The following is a 19,405-nucleotide window of genomic DNA, read 5'->3' on the forward strand; positions in this document are numbered from 1 at the left end:
AAACTCCATACCTTGACCCCCTCCCTGTCGCCATATCTGAGTAGAACATCCCAGATGCTACAGCACTCTGTCCGTTCTCTAATAAATGCTTCAGACTGATCACCCTGGTATTTAGTGCTTCTTTCTTTGGAGTCCCAAAGGGTCCAGTTGGGGACAGTTTGGGTCACTCCCTTGTGGTAACTTCCCTGTTGAAGTCTGGGGAAGGCAACTCCAGCCTCAGTGGGCCAAATGACACCCCTGCCCCCTGCACCAAAAAAGGACTCGTATTCAAGTCCTAATCTTGGAGTCTGCTTCTAGAAGAACCAGAAGTAATGTATGAGCAGCTCATATTTATTAGATGTAACAAATGTACTTCTTTGTCTAGGTTCACTCCCTTTACACTCCTTACTTCTCTTTCAGATGGTTGTTTCTGTGTTTTCTTTTTGCTTCTGCAGTGCCAGAGATAGAACTTACAGTCTTCTGGATGCTAGGCACACAATGCACCACTGAGCCACACCCCAACCTCCAGCTATGTTTTCTTATCAGTCACTAATTCCTACACATTTATTACTAAGTGTTAAGCACTGGAGATAGAGCAGGAGAAAAGGAAAGACCAGGGTCCCACTTCCCTGGAGGTTATAGTCAGGGAGAAAGACAAACCTGGAATAATTAATTTCAAGAGGAAATCATGTAATAACAAGGAAAGAGGGAAAAGCCACAGTGAGGTTCAATCTAATCTAGAGGCAGAATCACTGCCTCTCAGAGGAAGCGACATTGTCCTTGACCCAGGAAGGACTGGTAGATGGCACCATCTCCACTTGGCCTTTCTACCCAGCACTTTCTTTTTCTGTTGTCTACTAGATATAAATGGGACAAGGGGTCAAATAAAGCTTGGAAGAGAAATGTCTTTAACACAAAAATGCAAAAGAAATCTCAAATCACCAAGAACCTTTATTTTACTTCAAATGAAACTGAAAGAGCAATAAAATTATTTTTCATTCATAAAACACTTTTACATCAATTACACTGACTTATAGAAAAGTGAAATCCCTGAGGAGCCAACAATAAATAATAAAGTTAAAAGCAGACCTGAGTGCAAAGGCAAATTTCCTGAGCCCGTTTCTGTTTGGGGAAGTCAATGGTCCTTTGCAAGCCTGAATTTCTCAAAAGGATATTCAACTGATGCAAGTTTCCTGCTGTGACAAGAAGCTGTCACATTTAGTAGCACCTTATATTAAGAGGGAAATAATCAATTTTCTTTTAGTCAACTTTTCTATAGTTCTGGGAAAGCTATTGTACAGAGCAGGAGAGATAAATATTTGCTCTTTGTAGTGACAGACCTTAACAACATACTGAATAAGCAATAGTGCTGTTTTCATTTGTCATTAACTAAAATGCCCCATTTTCTCATTACTCAAAAGTTGTACAAAAGTTACATAACCTCCCCATAGTTTATGGGTGACAAAGGAAGACCCAAATATTATAAAAGGGTTTGGCTGACTCTTGAAAGATTCCAGGGTCTAGCAAGGTTTCAAAAGATTGTAAAGACCCAGGATTGAAGATATTTAAAATGCCATATGTCATTGACTCTGGGAATTTTTTTGGTCACACTTCACTGTCTCAAATTCAAATGGGTTTGGCTGTCAACGGGCTGACACAAATTAATTGGCACCTCCACCACCCCACCTTCTGAGTGGTATGTGAAATAGTGGCATAATTTACAATCCATAGCTTCTCAGATTATGTGAAATATGCTGCTCTGTAATTCAGTACACAGTGATTCATCCTTTTTAAAAAAGTTTAACATTTAAATCCTAGTGATTTTTCCAACTGAAAAAAAAATGCTGGCAAAACTATTTGGCATTTTAAATTTTAGCTTGAGCATCACAGCCTCACAAAGGGTTAGAATAAGTGATGCGGAATGAGCTTGCGCACTGGGTCCAGTTCCATCTCTCATCCACTGGCAGAACTGTAAGGAAACTGAATTCACACTTCTGGGCCTTGTTTCCTCATCTGTAAAATGAGAACATGCAATCAGATGGCTTCTAAGTCTTCCAGTCAAACACAAGGGTGACTTTAAATCTTACACCACTGAGAGGGTATGTCACTGTGGGGATTCCAAAGCCATGCTGCTCTGTGTTCAGGACACAGCCAAAGCCAAAGCCCAAAGTCAGAGGAGCATCTTCTGCAGTTGACAGCTCAGACTCCACTGCAGCTACCAGCTACCTCTGCCCCATCAAGAGCTAACACTCCGAATTCCAAGCAGGAAACAGTTTTTTTACAACTTTAGTGAGTGACTGAGAAAGAATAATGCTTCAGTCTGGGGTGATTTGTAAACTTTGTCAAAAAAAAAAAAAAAAGGTAGCACTCTACTAGCTTGAGTTGATGTCTACTATAAATTTTAAATATTCAAGAATTGCAACAAGGGTTCACTTCAAAGTCTTCATGATTGACAAAGCTCTGGATTCTGGATTCTGGTGCTCATGCCACAGAAGCACTAGCTGGAGAAAGTTTTCTTTTCTGAAAGAAAATTACAAAGAAGTTTCACCTGAATGACCCATTTGTGTCCCCACCCACTTCTACATTCAGAGTGTGTTCAACCAGAATGAGTGTGCATAGCCAAGGAAAAGAAAGGATGAGGAATGGAAACTCCAAGCAATGAAAAATAGAAGGCAATGATAATGGAAATGCTTTATGGTAGATAACACATGTATTTATATTTTGGGGAGGGGTATCAGGGATTGAACTCAGGGACACTGAACCACATTCCCAGCCCTATTTTGTAGTTTATTTAGAGACAGGGTCTCACGGAGTTGCTTGGGGCCTCCCTTTTGCTGAGACTGGTTTTGAACTCTCAATCCTCCTACCTCAGTCTTCGGAGCTGCCGGGGTGTTTATATTTTTGATACATGTTCTTTAAATTCAAAGATTATGTCTTTACCTCAACATGTTAGAATTAAAATCAGGAATAGCAGCTTAAAATACAACACACACACACACACACACAAAACAGAAAACAGATAAATAGTAGCTAAAATCAACAACCATCGAACAAATCATAAATTCCTAAATCTTTCTGTTTAAATCTTCATTCCCAAGGTTCATTCAAACTATTTTAAATATTATAATAAGTTTCATAAGTTGTTTAACCGGATTATTAACAAACTAGGTTCACTTCTTTAAGATTCTCTGTAATTTGGCCAACTGCACAGATAGATGTTGAGTCTCTACCCATTGAGCTGGTGCAAACATTAAAATTATATAACTTGAAAGAGAAAGAATTCAAGTAAATGTGTCGCATTAGCATTCCTGCACTCATACATCAGATTCTTGGACTCTGGGGAGCCAGAGTTTGGGGTCAATGCAATTATTATTCTACTAGAATATAAGCTTTACCCAAACAGGTAAGAAAGGTTAAAAAATTAAAAGAAAATAAACAGAAAAGAAAGGTTAAAAAATTAAAAAGTAAATAAAAATAACTTGAGACTGCCAAAGCCCTGCCCCATAGCCATCATCTGCCGTGTTCTGAAGAACAGGTTTCCCCTCTGAATTCCAAGTCTTTGACATTTACCATGTTCTTGCTCTGCCTCTAATCAGGGCTTTGCACCTCTCAGAGAGAAAAAGTAGGCTTATGAAACAAAGAAGAAATGACAGGTTGTAAAGAATACAATTTATTTGTAGGTCAGAAAATTATACCTAGTTAGAGAATGGAATCTTTCATGTCTTCAATTTTCATATCTTTTACAGCCAAGTTGCTTAAATATGAAATACATTTCTTAAGCAAAAGAATTTGTATTTAAATATAAACAGATACTAGTTAATTATTTCTATTTAATTAAGACAATTTGGCTTATATCCTATGCAGCAAAGTGACTGTAAGTCACAAACTAGGTATTTTTAGAGAATTGAAGCAATATATGATCTGCTAACTTCCAAGAACTTTTCAGTGGCTAGAATACCATGGGAAATTCCTTTAGAGCACTGCTGTAAATCCTGTTTTGTGTCCGATTGGGTGCACTCCTGTACTCCCAGCTGCCCAGGATACTCAAGCAAGAGAACTACAAGTTGAAGGCCGATCTGGGCCTTTTAGAAAGAAACTGTCTCAAAATTAAAAAATAATTTTTAAGGGCTGGGGATATAACTCAATGGTAGAGTGCTTGCCTAGTATGTGTGAGGCCCTGGGTTCAATTCCCAGTATCACAAACAAAACAACCTGTTTTGTTTCATAACTGACAGTAACTGTTACTAGTACCAAGCCAGTAAGGGCAGGAGGGAGGCTGGTCCAGTTCTCTTATGATTTTCTGTATCCCACTGATCTACTTCCTATGATTCCCAAGAACAAACAAGAGCAGGAAAATGCAAATAGACCAACTCTTAAAATAGTCTTTCATCAAAAAAGTAATACATTTTTCTTGTAGTTAAATTAGAAAACAGGATAAACAAAAAGGAAAACTTCTAGCTGTTTAGGTATATAGCCTTTCAGACTTTTTCTTTGCTTGTATATGCCCATAGAGTTGTACCCCAGATTAAGCCCATTTGGGTAAAAAAAAAAAAAAAAAAAACTTTATGAGGAGTTTCACTGAGTGTTTTGTTTATTTGTTTTGCAGTACTGGGATTGAACCTAAGAATGCTCTACCACTGAGCTATATCCCCAATTCTTTTATTTTTTATTTTCACATTGTGCAGACTGATTTTGAGTTGGGGTGTGTTCCAAGCACCTGAGTGCCAAGGAGAACCAGCCACCGTGAAGCAGTTGGCTTACTAGTGTTCCACGCTCTTCCAAGAATCCTTGCAGTTTGCGGGTTCAGAGCAGTAGCATTCCGGTGGGGGATGGCTCCTGTGACTCTGGGGTGCATGTAATGAGTGTGACATCATTTGCATTGTTTTCAATGACTTCTTTTTACTTGACTCTTCCCCCTTTTAGGGGGAGGGAGACTACACCAACAGCTGAATGACTTAAACACTGGGGTCCACGCGTGTGTTTGTGAACACGCCTAAATGTTGATGTGTAATAGCTACAAAAGAGCTTAACCAGAGCAGAAGGAATCACAGGATGATTCATTAAGGGGAAATGCCCTCATTCAAATACACAAGGAGTGTTTCCAGTCAGCTTCTGCTTGTAGGATCCAGAGAGGCCAGGGAGAAACGACACCACACCTGTCACTGGGCTGGCCTGACGCCAGGCCTGGCTTGTTTGTGGTGGTGTCATAAACAGGAGTCAAAGCCTTCGGAAACACAATCGCCAATCTCAGTGCAACTCGATTATGTGAAAATTAAAGATTCTTACCTTTATGTTACTGATAGAGCAAACTGTAGTCATCGACCAAAGAATAAGCAGGGTCATCTGCAGAGGACAGAACATAAAGCAGCATTCTAACTTTTTTTCATGATAAGATCTTAGCCCTTTTCTGAAAGCTTGGAAAATGACAACCCCAAGACAGTGTGACCCGGAAGGAGGGAGGGAGAAAGAAGGCAAAACACTGATCCTTCCCCAGTACATCTTTCCCACTGACAAGACAATCCCTGGGAAGGAGTCACACATCAATCCTAAAATGGCAGTCCCTGGGAAGAGGATAATCATTGATCCTTTCCCAGTGACAGTAAAGCTACACATTAATCCTGCCCCAGTGACAATACAATGACCCCCAGAGGACAAGATAAGCACTGGGCTCTGAGAGCTGAACCTCTCCATCCTTGTTCGGTAAAAACAAGTCTCAAATTTTCACAAACTCTTTCCTGAATGCCCAAACTGACAAGTCATCTTTCAGTGTGACCTATAAAACCCCAACCCCTTCGGTAACTGGTGGCCATTTTCTACCCAGAAAGTGAGGCCATCCAATGCCTGACTCTGCTGCTGAATAAAAGACAGTGCTGATCCATGACGTTTGTTCCTGTCTCCGTCATTTGTGCTTACATTTTTCAAACCAAGGTACTCTAAAGATTTGGGTGACTACCCTTTTGTAAGCGGAAAATGTATCTGGCAACAAAACCTACAAACCAGAGAACATTCTAGAAGTCCCTATTATGACTTCTTGATCCTTCCAGTATCCACAGTAAAGTCATCTTCAAAAATGTACAAAATAGGGCTGGGGAGATAGCTCAGCTGGTAGAGTGCTTGCCTTGCAAGCATAAGGCCCTGAGTTCGATAACCAGTACCACACACACACACACACACACACAAAAAAAAAAATGTACAAAATAATACTCTACTGTAATGTATAACTAAAAAGAACAAAAAGAGAGGATTCAAGATGGCGGACTAGAGGGTGGCTGCATTTCGTGTTGCTCCAGGACTCAGGACTCAAGAAGAGGAGATATAGAGAGCCTTGGGACCAACTCAAAGCAGCCGGGCGAGAATCTCCCACTGGGCAGGCGTCCCGGACGGGGCAGGAGCCCTGGACGGGGCGGTAGCCCCAAAAGCAGGGATCTTTGCAAAGTAGAACGGCCGGCGAGGCGCCCCTCCCCCCGCCGGAGCAGTGATCGCAGACAGCTGGGAGCATTGAAGAGGGGGCTGCCCAGAGGAGAAGGAGAAATACGGGCTCAGCACGTCGCTTGGAATTGGATCAGCTGCGCCAGGGCTCCGGGCGCTATCCGGAGGAGCAGCGTGGACTCAGGAATCAAGAAAAGGAGATATTGAGAGACTTGGGACCAACTCAAAGCAGCCGGGTGAGTGTTTCCCACTGGGCAGGCGGACGGGGCGGTAGCCCCCGGACAGGGCGGTAGCCCCGAAAGCAGGGATCTTTGCAAAGTAGAACTGCCGGCGAGGCGCCCCTCCCCCCGCCGGAGCAGTGATCGCAGACAGCTGGGAGCATTGGAGAGGGGACTGTTCACCACAGCGCTTGGACTCGGCGCAACCCACCCGCGCTCTGGGAGGCTGCCCAAAGGAGAAGGTGCTTGGTGAGCTGTTTGGACTGAACGTGACCACCCCTGAACACAGGGGGCTGCCCAGAGGAGAAGGAGAAATACGGGCTCGGCACGTCACTTGGAATTGGAACAGCTGCGCCAGGACTCTGGGCGGCTATCCGGTGGAACAGCATGGTGAGCGGTTTGGTCCCAGAGCATCCGCTCCTGAACATAGGGGGGTTGTCTGGAGAAGGAGGAGGAGCGCAGCGGGGTGCTTGGGCTCGAAGTGACTGCACCAGGACTACGGGAGGCAGTCGGGACAAGAAGGTGCACAGTGAGTTCTTGGGACTCGTGACGCACCAGATCTCTGGGTAACTGCCTGGTGGAGAAAGTGGTGCATGGTGGGTCACTTGGTCTTAGAGCGACCGCACGGAACAACAGGTGGCTGCCGGAGGAAAAGGCGTGTGGCGGGTCACTGGGACTCGGAGCGATTGTAAGGGGCTCCAGGTGGCTGCTCAGAGGAGGGGCCGCATAGCCAGGCGAAAAGTGCAGAGCAGGGTCCTAGACGGCTTCTTGGTGGAAGGGCCCCACAGACAAACTGAGGGGCGGAGCGAAGGCTCCAGGACTGCAGGCAGCTTCTCTGAGGAGAGGCAGCCGAAGGAGATTCGTTTGTGAAGGGTGAGGCTTCCAGGCCCAGGAGGTAGGTCCGGGTCCCTGGGATCATTGCAGAAGAAGGCTGCCCAGCCCAGGCGGTAGTTGTGAATTGAACGGAACCTCTGGGAGGAAAACCGACCAGCGAGACCTCCCCACCGGGTGACTCCTCCCTGTTGGGTGAGGTTCTCCCAAAAGGACCGTAAAATCAGAGACACAGGCCCAAACTGGTCTTGCATCAGCCCACAACCTACTTCCCTTCTGGATGACCATTCATCAGCAAGTGAAGGTACCTCTGCCCACTAGCAGGGAATATACCCCACCAGAAGGCCACCACCCCTAGGGAGTCAGCTCCCTTGTGGAGCACTGCATTATCAACTTCCTCCAAGATTTCAGGCTACTGAAGACTAAGAGGGGATATAATAGAAATCTTCAGGGATATTATAAGACAATAGAGGAAATCTGCAATATCACAGCGGTCAACTGATACCTGAACAATATGAGAAAACAAGGAAAGAAAATGCTGCAAACAAATCTAGATGTTACATCAATGAAACCCAACGACAGCATGGCAGAAGAAATGACAGAAAGGGAGTTCAGAATGTACATAATTAAAATGCTCAGGGAAGCAAATGACGAGATGCAAGAGCAAATGCAGGCACTGAATGATCGCACCAATCGACAGTTAAAAGAGCAAATACAGGAAGCAAAAGATCACTTCAATAAAGAGTTAGAGATATTGAAAAAAAACCAAACAGAAATCCTTGAAATGAAGGAAACAATAAACCAAATTAAGAACTCCATAGAAAGCATAACCAATAGAATAGAACACCTGGAAGACAGAACATCAGACATTGAAGATAAAATATTTAACCTTGAAAACAAAGTTGAACAAACAGAGAAGATGGTAAGAAATCATGAACAGAATCTCCAAGAACTATGGGATATCATGAAGAGGCCAAATTTGAGAATTATTGGAATTGAGGAAGGCTTAGAGAAACAGACCAAAGGAATGAACAATCTATTCAATGAAATACTATCAGAAAATTTCCCAAATCTGAAGAATGAAATGGAAGATCAAGTACAAGAGGCTTATAGGACTCCAAATATACAAAATTACAACAGACCCATACCAAGGCACATTATAATGAAAATGCCCAACATACAAAATAAAGACAGAATTTTAAAGGCCGCAAGAGAGAGGAATCAAATTACATTCAGGGGGAAACCAATACGGATATCAGCAGATTTTTCAATCCAGACCCTAAAAGCTAGAAGGGCCTGGAACAACATTTTTCAAGCCCTGAAAGAAAATGGATGCCAACCAAGAATCTTATACCCAGCAAAACTTACCTTCAAATTTGATGATGAAATAAAATCCTTCCATGATAAACAAAAGCTAAAAGAATTTACAAAAAGAAAGCCAGCATTACAGAACATTCTCAGCAAAATATTCCAGGAGGAAGAGATGAAAAACAAAGAAACAAATCAGCAATGGGAGGAACCATCCTAAAGGAATTGTCAAATAAAGGAAGAACCAAGTCGTCTCAAAATAAATAAATAAATAAATAAATAAATAAATAAATAAATAAATAAAATGAACCAAATGACCGGGAATACTAATCATATCTCAATAATAACCCTGAATATTAATGGCCTGAACTCATCAATCAAAAGACATAGACTGGCAGATTGGATCAAAAAGAAAGATCCAACAATATGTTGCCTGCAAGAGACTCACCTCGTAGAAAGAGATACACATAGACTAAAGGTGAAAGGATGGGGGAAAACATATCATGCACATGGACTCAGCAAAAAAGCTGGGGTATCCATCCTCATTACAGATAAGGTGGACTTCAAGTCAAAACTAGTCAAAAGGGATAAAGAAGGACATTACATACTGCTTAAGAGAACCATAAATCAGCAAGACATAACAATCATAAACATCTATGCCCCAAACAGTGGCTCATCCATGTATGTCAAACAAATCCTTCTCAATTTCAGAAACCAAATAGACCATAACACAATAATACTAGGTGATTTTAACACGCCTCTCTCACCACTGGACAGATCTTCCAAACAAAAATTGAACAAAGAAACCATAGATCTCAATAACACAATCAATAATTTAGACTTAACGGACATTTATAGAATACACCATCCAACCAAGAGCGAATACACTTTCTTCTCAGCAGCACATGGATCCTTCTCTAAAATAGACCATATATTATGCCACAAAGCTAATGTAAGCAAATACAAGAAGATAGAGACACTACCTTGTATTCTATCAGATCATAATGGTTTGAAGTTAGAAATAAATGAAAGAGTAAAAAACAGAAGCTACTCCAACACCTGGAGATTAAACAATATGCTATTACATGATGAATGGATAACAGAAGATATTAGGAAGGAAATTAAAAAATTCCTAGAGGTAAATGAGAACAAAGAAACATCATATCAAAATCTTTGGGACACTATGAAAGCAGTACTTAGAGGAAAATTTATTTCATGGAGCGCATTCAATAAAAGAAGTAAAAATCAACAAATAAACAACCTAACACTTCAGCTCAAAGCCCTAGAAAAAGAAGAACAGACCAACACCAAAAGTAGTAGAAGACAGGAAATAGTTAAACTCAGAGCTGAAATCAACGAAATTGAAACAAAAGAAACTATACAAAAAATTGACAAAATAAATAGTTGGTTCTTTGAAAAAATAAACAAAATTGATAAACCCTTAGCCACTCTAACAAAGAGAAGACGAGAGAAAACCCAAATCACCAAAATTCGGAATGAACAAGGAAATATCACAACAGACACGATTGAAATACAAAACATAATTAGAAGCTATTTTGAAAATCTATATTCTAACCAAATAGAAAATTTCGAAGACATCAACAGGTTTCTAGAGACATATGAATTGCCTAAATTGAGCGAGGAGGACATACAAAATTTAAATAGATCAATTTCAAGTAATGAAGTAGAAGAGGTCATCAAAAGCCTACCAACAAAGAAAAGTCCAGGACCAGACGGGTTCTCAGCCGAGTTCTACAAAATCTTTAAAGAAGAGCTCATTCCAATACTTCTCAAAGTATTCCATGAAATAGAAGAGGAGGGTACCCTCCCAAACTCATTCTATGAAACCAATATTACCTTGATACCCAAGCCAGACAGAGATAAATCGAGGAAAGAAAATTTCAGACCGATATCATTAATGAACATTGACGCAAAAATTCTCAATAAAATTTTAGCAAATCGCATACAAAAATATATTAAAAAGATAGTGCACCATGATCAAGTGGGTTTTATCCCAGGGATGCAAGGTTGGTTCAACATCCGGAAATCAATAAATGTAATTCACCATATCAATAGACTTAAAGTCAAGAACCACATGATTATTTCAATAGATGCAGAAAAAGCATTTGATAAAATACAACACCCCTTCATGCTCAAAACACTAGAAAAAATAGGGATAGTGGGAACATTCCTTAACATTGTAAAGGCCATCTATGCTAAGCCCATGGCTAATATCATTCTAAACGGTGAAAAACTGAAAGCATTCCCCCTAAAAACTGGAACAAGACAGGGATGCCCTCTTTCACCACTCCTATTCAATATCGTCCTTGAGACTCTAGCCAGAGCAATTAGACAGACCAAGGAAATTAAAGGAATACGAATAGGAAAAGAAGAACTCAAACTATCCCTATTTGCGGATGATATGATTATATACTTAGAGGAACCAGGAAATTCCACCAGAAAACTGTTAGAACTCATAAGTGAATTCAGTAAAGTGGCAGGTTACAAGATCAATGCTCATAAATCCAATGCATTTTTATACATAAGTGAGGAATCCTCAGAAAGAGAAATTATGAAAACCACCCCATTCACCATAGCATCGAAAAAAATAAAATACTTGGGAATCAATCTCACAAAAGAGGTAAAAGACCTCTACAATGAGAACTACAGAACACTAAAGAAAGAAATCGAAGAAAACCTTAGAAGATGGAAAGATCTCCCATGTTCTTGGATAGGCCGAATTAATATTGTCAAAATGGCCATACTACCAAAAGTGCTATACAGATTCAATGCAATCCCAATTAAAATCCCAATGACGTACCTTACAGAAATAGAGCAAGCAATCATGAAATTCATCTGGAAGAATAAGAAACCCAGAATAGCTAAAGCAATCCTTCGCAGGAAAAATGAAGCAGGGGGTATCGCAATACCCGAACTTCAACTTTATTACAAAGCAATAGTAACAAAGACGGCATGGTACTGGTACCAAAATAGACAGGTAGATCAATGGTACAGAATAGAGGACACGGACACAAACCCAAATAAATACAACTTTCTAATACTAGACAAAGGCGCCAAAAATATGCAATGGAGAAAAGATAGCCTCTTCAACAAATGGTGCTGGGAGAATTGGAAATCCATATGCAACAGAATGAAACTAAACCCATATCTCTCACCCTGCACAAAACTCAACTCAAAATGGATTAAGGACCTTGGAATCAGACCAGAGACTCTGCAGATTATAGAAGAAAAAGTAGGACCCGATCTTCAACATGTCGGCCTAGGACCAGACTTCCTCAACAGGACTCCCATAGCACAAGAAATAAAAGCAAGAATCAATAACTGGGATAGATTCAAACTAAAAAGCTTTCTCTCAGCAAAGGAAACTATCAGTAATGTGAAGAAAGAGCCTACAGAGTGGGAGAATATCTTTGCCAATCATACTTCAGATAGAGCACTAATCTCCAGAATCTATAAAGAACTCAAAAAACTCTACACCAAGAATACAAATAATCCAATCGACAAATGGGCTAAGGAAATGAACAGACACTTCACAGAAGAAGATGTACAAGCAATCAATAAACATATGAAAAAATGTTCAACATCTCTAGTAATAAGAGAAATGCAAATCAAAACCACCCTAAGATTCCATCTCACCCCAATTAGAATGGCGATTATCAAAAATACAAGCAACAGGTGTTGGCGAGGATGTGGGGAGAAAGGTACACTCATACATTGCTGGTGGGGCTGCAAATTAGTGCAGCCACTCTGGAAAGCAGTGTGGAGATTCCTTAGAAAACTTGGAATGGACCCTCCATTTGACCCAGCTATCCCACTCCTTGGCCTATACCCAAAGGATCTAAAATCAGCATACTACAGAGATACAGCCACATCAATGTTCATAGCTGCTCAATTCACCATAGCCAGATTGTGGAACCAACCTAGATGTCCTTCCATTGACGAGTGGATAAAGAAACTGTGGTATATATACACAATGGAATATTACTCAGCCATAAAGAATGACAAAATTATGGCATTTGCAGGCAAATGGATGAAATTGGAGAATATCATGCTAAGTGAGATAAGCCAATCTCAAAAAGACAAGGGACGAATGATATCGCTAATAAGTGGAGGATGACACATAATGGGGGGGAGGGAAGGGTTAGTGTTAGGGTTAGGGAGGGGGGCAAGTATGGAGGAAGAAAGTACTGTATAGAGGGTAAAGAGGGATGGGAGGGGTGGGGGGAAGGGGAAAAAATAACAGAATGAATCAAACAACATTATTGTATGTGGATTTATGATTACACAAATGGTATGCCTTTGCGCCATGTACAAACAGAGAGGCAACATGTATCCCATTTGTTTACAATAAAATAAAAAATAAAAAATAAAAAATAAATAAATAAAAGCACATCAGAGAAAAAAATAAAATAAAATAAAATAAAATGTTCTAATCAAAAAAAAAAAAAAAAAAAGAACAAAAAAATGTTCAAAATGAAGTCCCACATAATCAACTGGTAATTATAAGACAATAAGAAACAAAGTAACTTAAATCAATACATTATTCAAAGATATAATTTCAGCACCATATTTTTATCAGTCATTACATTTTTACCGAGCCATCAAACACAGAGTAAGTTGCTTTCTTCCCTCATTCTCTTGAATGCAGGTGGATAACACTTTTTTCCTTTAAATGGTAAATATTCTTGAGCACCTGCTATGTAGCTAGGATTATCTTTATCTTTATCTTCAAGAGAAGATAAAGTGCCTGTCCTCAGGTATCTTGTAATTATCCAGGGAAAAAAGCTAACAAAAAATTCTGAGATGTATAATTCTCCCAGAGGAATCCTAGAAATTTAAAGAAAAAAGAGGCCAACCAGTGTGATCAGTGAAAAATCCCATTATAGGCAGTGCACAAAATAAATGTTAAGTTGCATGCTTTCAGATGTCTGTACCTTCCATAAATTACATGTCTGTGTAATCCAAAAGGAATTGTATCTCATGATCCAAGTTAAAATAATCTCTGTTAAGACTGTCTTATAATAAGTTTCTATTGGTACTTTAGTAGTTACATTCTCTTGGATAAGCCATAAAACGAACCACCAATTACCAAATTTCACTCTGTGACAAACAGTATTACCATGAGATTCTAATACATGTTCATCCTCTTGGGAATTTGGTCCTATTTAATCCTGTCTTTCCCCTCATTTCAAAATGTTAACTTTTCCATCTTAATGAAACCTGGACTAAGAATTTCCAAAGGCCTTTCTTGACGTCTTACCTGGTACACTTTTAGGAACTGGGAGAGGTCCTCTCCTGCAAGAAATGAAATCCAAAGTCTTTCACATAAGTTTATATTATTTTTATAATTTTCTACTTCATACTACAAGCACATTATAGTCTTATCAGCTTTAGTTTCTGCACTCATGGGCCAAGAAAGCTCAAATGATCTGCAGCCCTAACCTATTGAAATCTAAGGTGCAAACTCGATATAGGGCCAAGAGGCAGATGCATAGGGGGTAGGAGAGCAGGGTCCTGCCCCTGCAACCCAGGCTGGCAGGCTTAAAACGCCAGCTGCATGAGCAACATCTGGTCTCCATGTGCATCAGTATCTTTGTACATAGACTGAGAAATACAAACAGCTCCTACCTTGTCATAAGAATTAAAATTTCTAATCCACATTAACTATTGTGAACACTGCCTGGCATTCTTAAATATTGATGGCGAACATGCAATTCCTCCCCAACACTCCCCATCCTTTCTATGACTGGACAGCTTTGACTTCTAACTGACTTTATGTGAAACAGAAGTTTCTCTTCCCTCAAGATCTGTAATAAGAGAGGCAGCAAACTTTTCCTGTTAAGGGCCCCAAAATGATTTACTTTCTGTCACAACTCTACTCAGCTGTAGTGGAAAAACATACACAAAACATAACCAACTAAGAGTGGCTGTGTCCCAATATGTGTCTGTACGTGAACACAAAATTTGAATTTCATATGATTTTCCCACATTGTGAAATAGTATCCTTTTGATTTTTTTCAGTTATTTAAAAATGTAAACACTTAATTCACAGGCCCTACAAAAACAGGTAGATCTGATTTGGTTCACAGGGATCACAATTTGCTGACTCCTGCTATAAGTAAGGTCTAAGATTCATAAAGGAATAATAATGATCACATTCAAACAAGACATAGTCCTCCTTGAACTATGGTTAATAAAATCCACTTTGCACTTGTGCAGAAAGCGCTATTTCTAAAAAACTAGGCAATGGCAATGGTAGATGTGTTCCAACTGTAAAGTCTTTACATGATAAATATGCACAGTTTAGGTTGTCAATTAAAAGCAAACTTTAAAAAAGGACTATGTTTTGAACATTAACAGTGAAAACATTTATTAGAAGTAATTTCTTCACGTGAAAGGCAGCTGGTTGTTACCTTGCCAAGTTAGGCCCTGCCGTCTTTCCTGATGGGACTGCGTTCCGCTGGGGGCAGTAGAAGTTCTCATACATGATGGGTGCTAGGAGAGTCATCAAGGAACGAAATGTTAGGAAACTGTGCGCCGGATCTGGAATGTCCCCCCAAGGCTCATATATTAGAGGTTTGGTCCCCATCTTGGCATTATTGGGAGAAGTGGGGCCCAGGAGGAGATCTGGAGGTCATTGAGAGTGTGCCCTCGGAGGAGACTGTGGCCCCTGGTCTCCCTTCCATCTCTTTTTCATACCCCGGCTGTAAGGAGAACCATTTGTTCTACCATATGCTCCCCATCATGATGTGCTGCCTTACCACAGGCCCAAAAGCAACAGGTCAACCAGCCTCAGACTGGAACCTCAAAACTGTGAGCCAAAATAAGCCCTTTCTCTTATAAGTTCCTTTATTTCAGTCAGGAAGATAACACAGCAAGTGTCTTACATCCTCAATGACATCTGGTAAGAAAAACTAATAGAATGACTTACAGAGTTCTCCCCACCCCAGATGCCCAGTTACCTGGTGGAACCTGTCCAGTTTTGCGTTGATTCACAAAGTACTCGATGTCCTTCTCGATGCTGCACATTTCTAAAGTTTTACGAACTTGTTCATACATCTAACAAAAAGGAGATAAGTCATTAGGTCAAAGTATGTCAGTGGTAATTGTGGCACAGCTCCTTTAAGAAGGAGGTTTGAGCCAGGCACAGTGGGGAGTGGATTTGCATATCTATAATACCTGTGCCTTGGGAGGCTGAGGCAGGAGGATCACAAGTTCAAAATCAGCCTCAGCAATTTAGTGAGGTCCTCAGCTACTTAGAACCTGTCTCAAAATTTAAAAATGCTGACGATGTGGCTCAGCAGTTAAGAGTTCCTGGATTCAATCCGTGGTAGCAAAACAAAATTGAGCTGGGCATGCTTGCACACACCTAAAATCCCAGCCACTCCAGAGACTGAAGCAGGAGGTTCACAAATTAGAGGCCAATCTGGGCAATTTAGCAAGGCCTTGTCTCAAAAATAAAAAGGCCTGGTGGGCATAGTTTAGTGATCAAGGGCCTTGGGTTCAATGCTCAGTACCACACACACAAAAACAGAGGTTTGATGAATGGCTGACTCCCAAATTTTGTTCTGAAAAAAAACAAAAAACATGCCCAAGTCCCAAACTAACATAAAGGTTTTGGGGCATTAGTGGTATTAAATCTTTTTAAATGCCAGGAAATAAATGTGTCTTTGAGTCAAGACAAAGACTTCAGCTATAAAATGTTTTAAAAAAAAAAAAAAAAACTGTATTACCAAAAACTAGATACCAAGTCCCATGACACAAGACCAATGCCACATACAAATACAAAGACAACTGCTTAACTTGAAGATAAATTTTTCATTCAATTCTAAGGGTTTTCTGGGTGTTGAGCCATTCTCTTAAAAGTGAGTGTCCCATCTAAGTGAGAATGAAATGACTTTCTCAGCAAAGAAGCTAATGATAAGCTGAGGAGGTGCTCTGGGATCTGGGGACCTGATGTGGCTCTGCACAAGTAAATCCCAGACAATGGCCATGGAAATATTGCTGAAGAACATCTTCAGCCCGGCAGGGACCATCAGCTTGGGTGTGAGTCAGTCTGCAGAACTTAGTGCTATTCTGAGTGACCTTATTTCCGACTAGAGCAGTTTCTGGGACTCACATTCATGCTGTGACATCTGTCTTCCATCTGTTAAACTGCCCTTCTCTGCTCTCCGGCCTTAACTCTGAATGTCTTAATTAGAAAGTCATGGTGGAAAAATGGACCAGGAGTCAGGCAGGTTGCATGTATCTGGGCCCTTGTATCAAGTCATTGTGTGGCCTTGGGCAAGTCACTTTACCTCTCTCCATGGGAGCAGGGAGAAAGGATGAGCTAATAAGCACTTGTGGTTCTTTCCATCTAATGAGTTCAGTAGGCAGAGCCACAGTCCTCTGTGGAGCCTCTGACTTACTTCATCACTTTTGACACATTGTTGTGACAGCTGATTCATATGTACCCACAGTGCATTCCGGAAGAAGTTTATTCGTTCACATTCTTGAGCCTCCAACACCTACAAAAAGACAGCTATTTGTACATACATATGCAAAGAAAGGAATCATCCTTTAGACTGGCTGTGACTTAAACAGTGTCAACCTTCAATTGTCTGTAAGCTTCTTGTCCCATGGGATAGTACCCCACCACCACCATTGAAGAAGCTCATAAACTCTCAGCACAGAATCATAAATGGATCCTACTGAGCATATTTACGTAAATAGAAATGGATAGAGTCCTGAAGGTAAAAAGGAATGATGATCACAGACACCAGTGTTCTAATCTGAGTTCCAGAGGACATTTCCAAATGCCTCATGGACAGATCCCCACGCTCAAAACACTCCCCTCCTACTCTGGGATGAACTAATTCGACAAGCAAGATTGTCATAATTGTTGAAGCTGCTTCATGAAGACAAGGGGGTCCTCCTGCTTATCTTTTGTCTTTGGGTATGTTTAAATTTTTCCTTAATTAAAAAAAAGTTAAAATAAAAGTCACTGCCTGAACAATACTTTTTTTTCATATAAGCAAATGCCAACTTTTAAAAAATCAAGCTATTCAGCCAGGCGCTGGCACATGCCTATAATCCCAGTGACTTGGGAGAATAAGGCAGTAGGATCTGGAGTTCAAAGCCAGCCTCACAACTTAGTGAGGCCCTAGGCAACTCAGTGAGATCCCGTCTCTAAATAAAGTATAAAAGGGGCTGGGGATGTGGCTCAAAAAAAAAAAAAAAAAAAATCAAGCTATTCAACAAAGCGGATGATGTTCTATTCAACAGTTGATATTATACACATTATATGGTTTTCTTAAAAATGTTGAATGCTACAGCTATTGCATTTTTAAGCTTTATATAATATAAAACTTGAGCCAGATACAGTGGCACGCACCTGTAATTCCACTACTAGGGAGGCTGAGGCAGATGGATCTCACCTTCCAGGCCAGTATCAGCAACTTAGCAAGACCCTGGCTCAAATTTTAAACAAAGGACATGGGAGGATAAAAAGGACTGGAGATCTAACTCAGTGGTAAAGCACCCCTGGTTTCAATGCCTACTACAAAAAAATTATTATAATATAAAATTTGAAACATCTACAAGAGTAGAACAGTGTAATGAATCCCTGTGCATCTATCACCAAGCATTTATGAACACAAGACTCATTCTATTTTACTGGTATCACTACCAACTACCCTACTTCCTGGGTATTTTGAAATAAATGCATTATTTCACCTGTATTTTTATTACAGAATATTCACATAGAATCAGAGAGAGCAACATCGTCAATACCCACCCAGCTCGGTCAGAATGTTGGGCCATGTTTGCATCAGATTTTGGTAAACTCCCTGTGGGACCTCCCCACCTTCTTCCCTTCCTCAGAGATAACCTAAATATTATCATTTCCATGCAGGTTTTAATAGTACATATGCATCTATGAAATGCATATGATACTACTTTGCAACTTTTAAAATCTTATAAAAATGGGCTCATTCCAGGGCTTTCATGAGGCTGTGGAGTTAGGAAAGTAAAGTAGATAAAAGTGCTTTAATGGTGACATAGTTACCAACAGTATCAAATGGTAGAGAGAGATCAAAAAACAAAGATTAGAAACCATCAAGGCCAGGCTGGGGTGTAGTCCAGTGGTAGAGCGCTTGCCTTGTATGCACAAGGCTCTGGGTTTGCTCCCCAGTGTACCACAAAAAGTAAAATAAAAAAGTAAAGCAGAACTGTACAAAGGTCCACTGGACCTCCCACCAAGGGGACACTTAGTGACCTCTGAGAGAGGAGGGAACAGCTACAGGGAAGCCGACCTTAGGCTGGGACAAGGACTGAAATAGAACTTCTTCAAAAATCATGGTCAGGGCTCAGCAGTGGTGAGAACACAGCAAGGTCCTAAGTTCAATTTCCAGCACCACACACACACACACACACACACACACACACACACACACAAACACACACGCGCGTGCACGCACAAACACGCGGCCATGAAGAAGGCAGCAAGAGCTGATGGAGTTTAAAGCTAGGAATGAGCTGCGTCTGCATACAAGACAACAGCAGTTCTTGTTAAAAAGAGTTGTGCCCTGGGGGGTGGGAAAAGCCAGCCTGGATGAGAACTTGACAGGGCAGGGAGCCGC

General features: G+C 40.7%; 1 protein-coding gene across 1 annotated transcript in view; it reads right to left on the reverse strand.

Annotated features, from left to right (window-relative positions):
- Positions 1-910: 910 nt before the first annotated feature.
- PSTPIP2 (proline-serine-threonine phosphatase interacting protein 2) overlaps positions 911-19,405 on the reverse strand; it is an 86,486-nt gene continuing 67,991 nt past the window's right edge. Inside the window, exons 10-15 of the mRNA XM_079108411.1 lie at positions 17,195-17,293; positions 15,749-15,845; positions 15,200-15,281; positions 14,047-14,081; positions 5,266-5,322; positions 911-2,499 (exon numbers count right to left, since the gene is read on the reverse strand). Coding sequence (XP_078964537.1) covers positions 5,273-5,322; positions 14,047-14,081; positions 15,200-15,281; positions 15,749-15,845; positions 17,195-17,293 — 363 coding nt within the window. The 3' untranslated portion in view covers positions 911-2,499; positions 5,266-5,272. The remainder of the gene's footprint in view (positions 2,500-5,265; positions 5,323-14,046; positions 14,082-15,199; positions 15,282-15,748; positions 15,846-17,194; positions 17,294-19,405) is intronic.

Source organism: Sciurus vulgaris, assembly GCF_902686455.1.
Source record: "Sciurus vulgaris genome assembly, chromosome: 13".
Taxonomy (NCBI): Eukaryota; Metazoa; Chordata; class Mammalia; order Rodentia; family Sciuridae; genus Sciurus; species Sciurus vulgaris.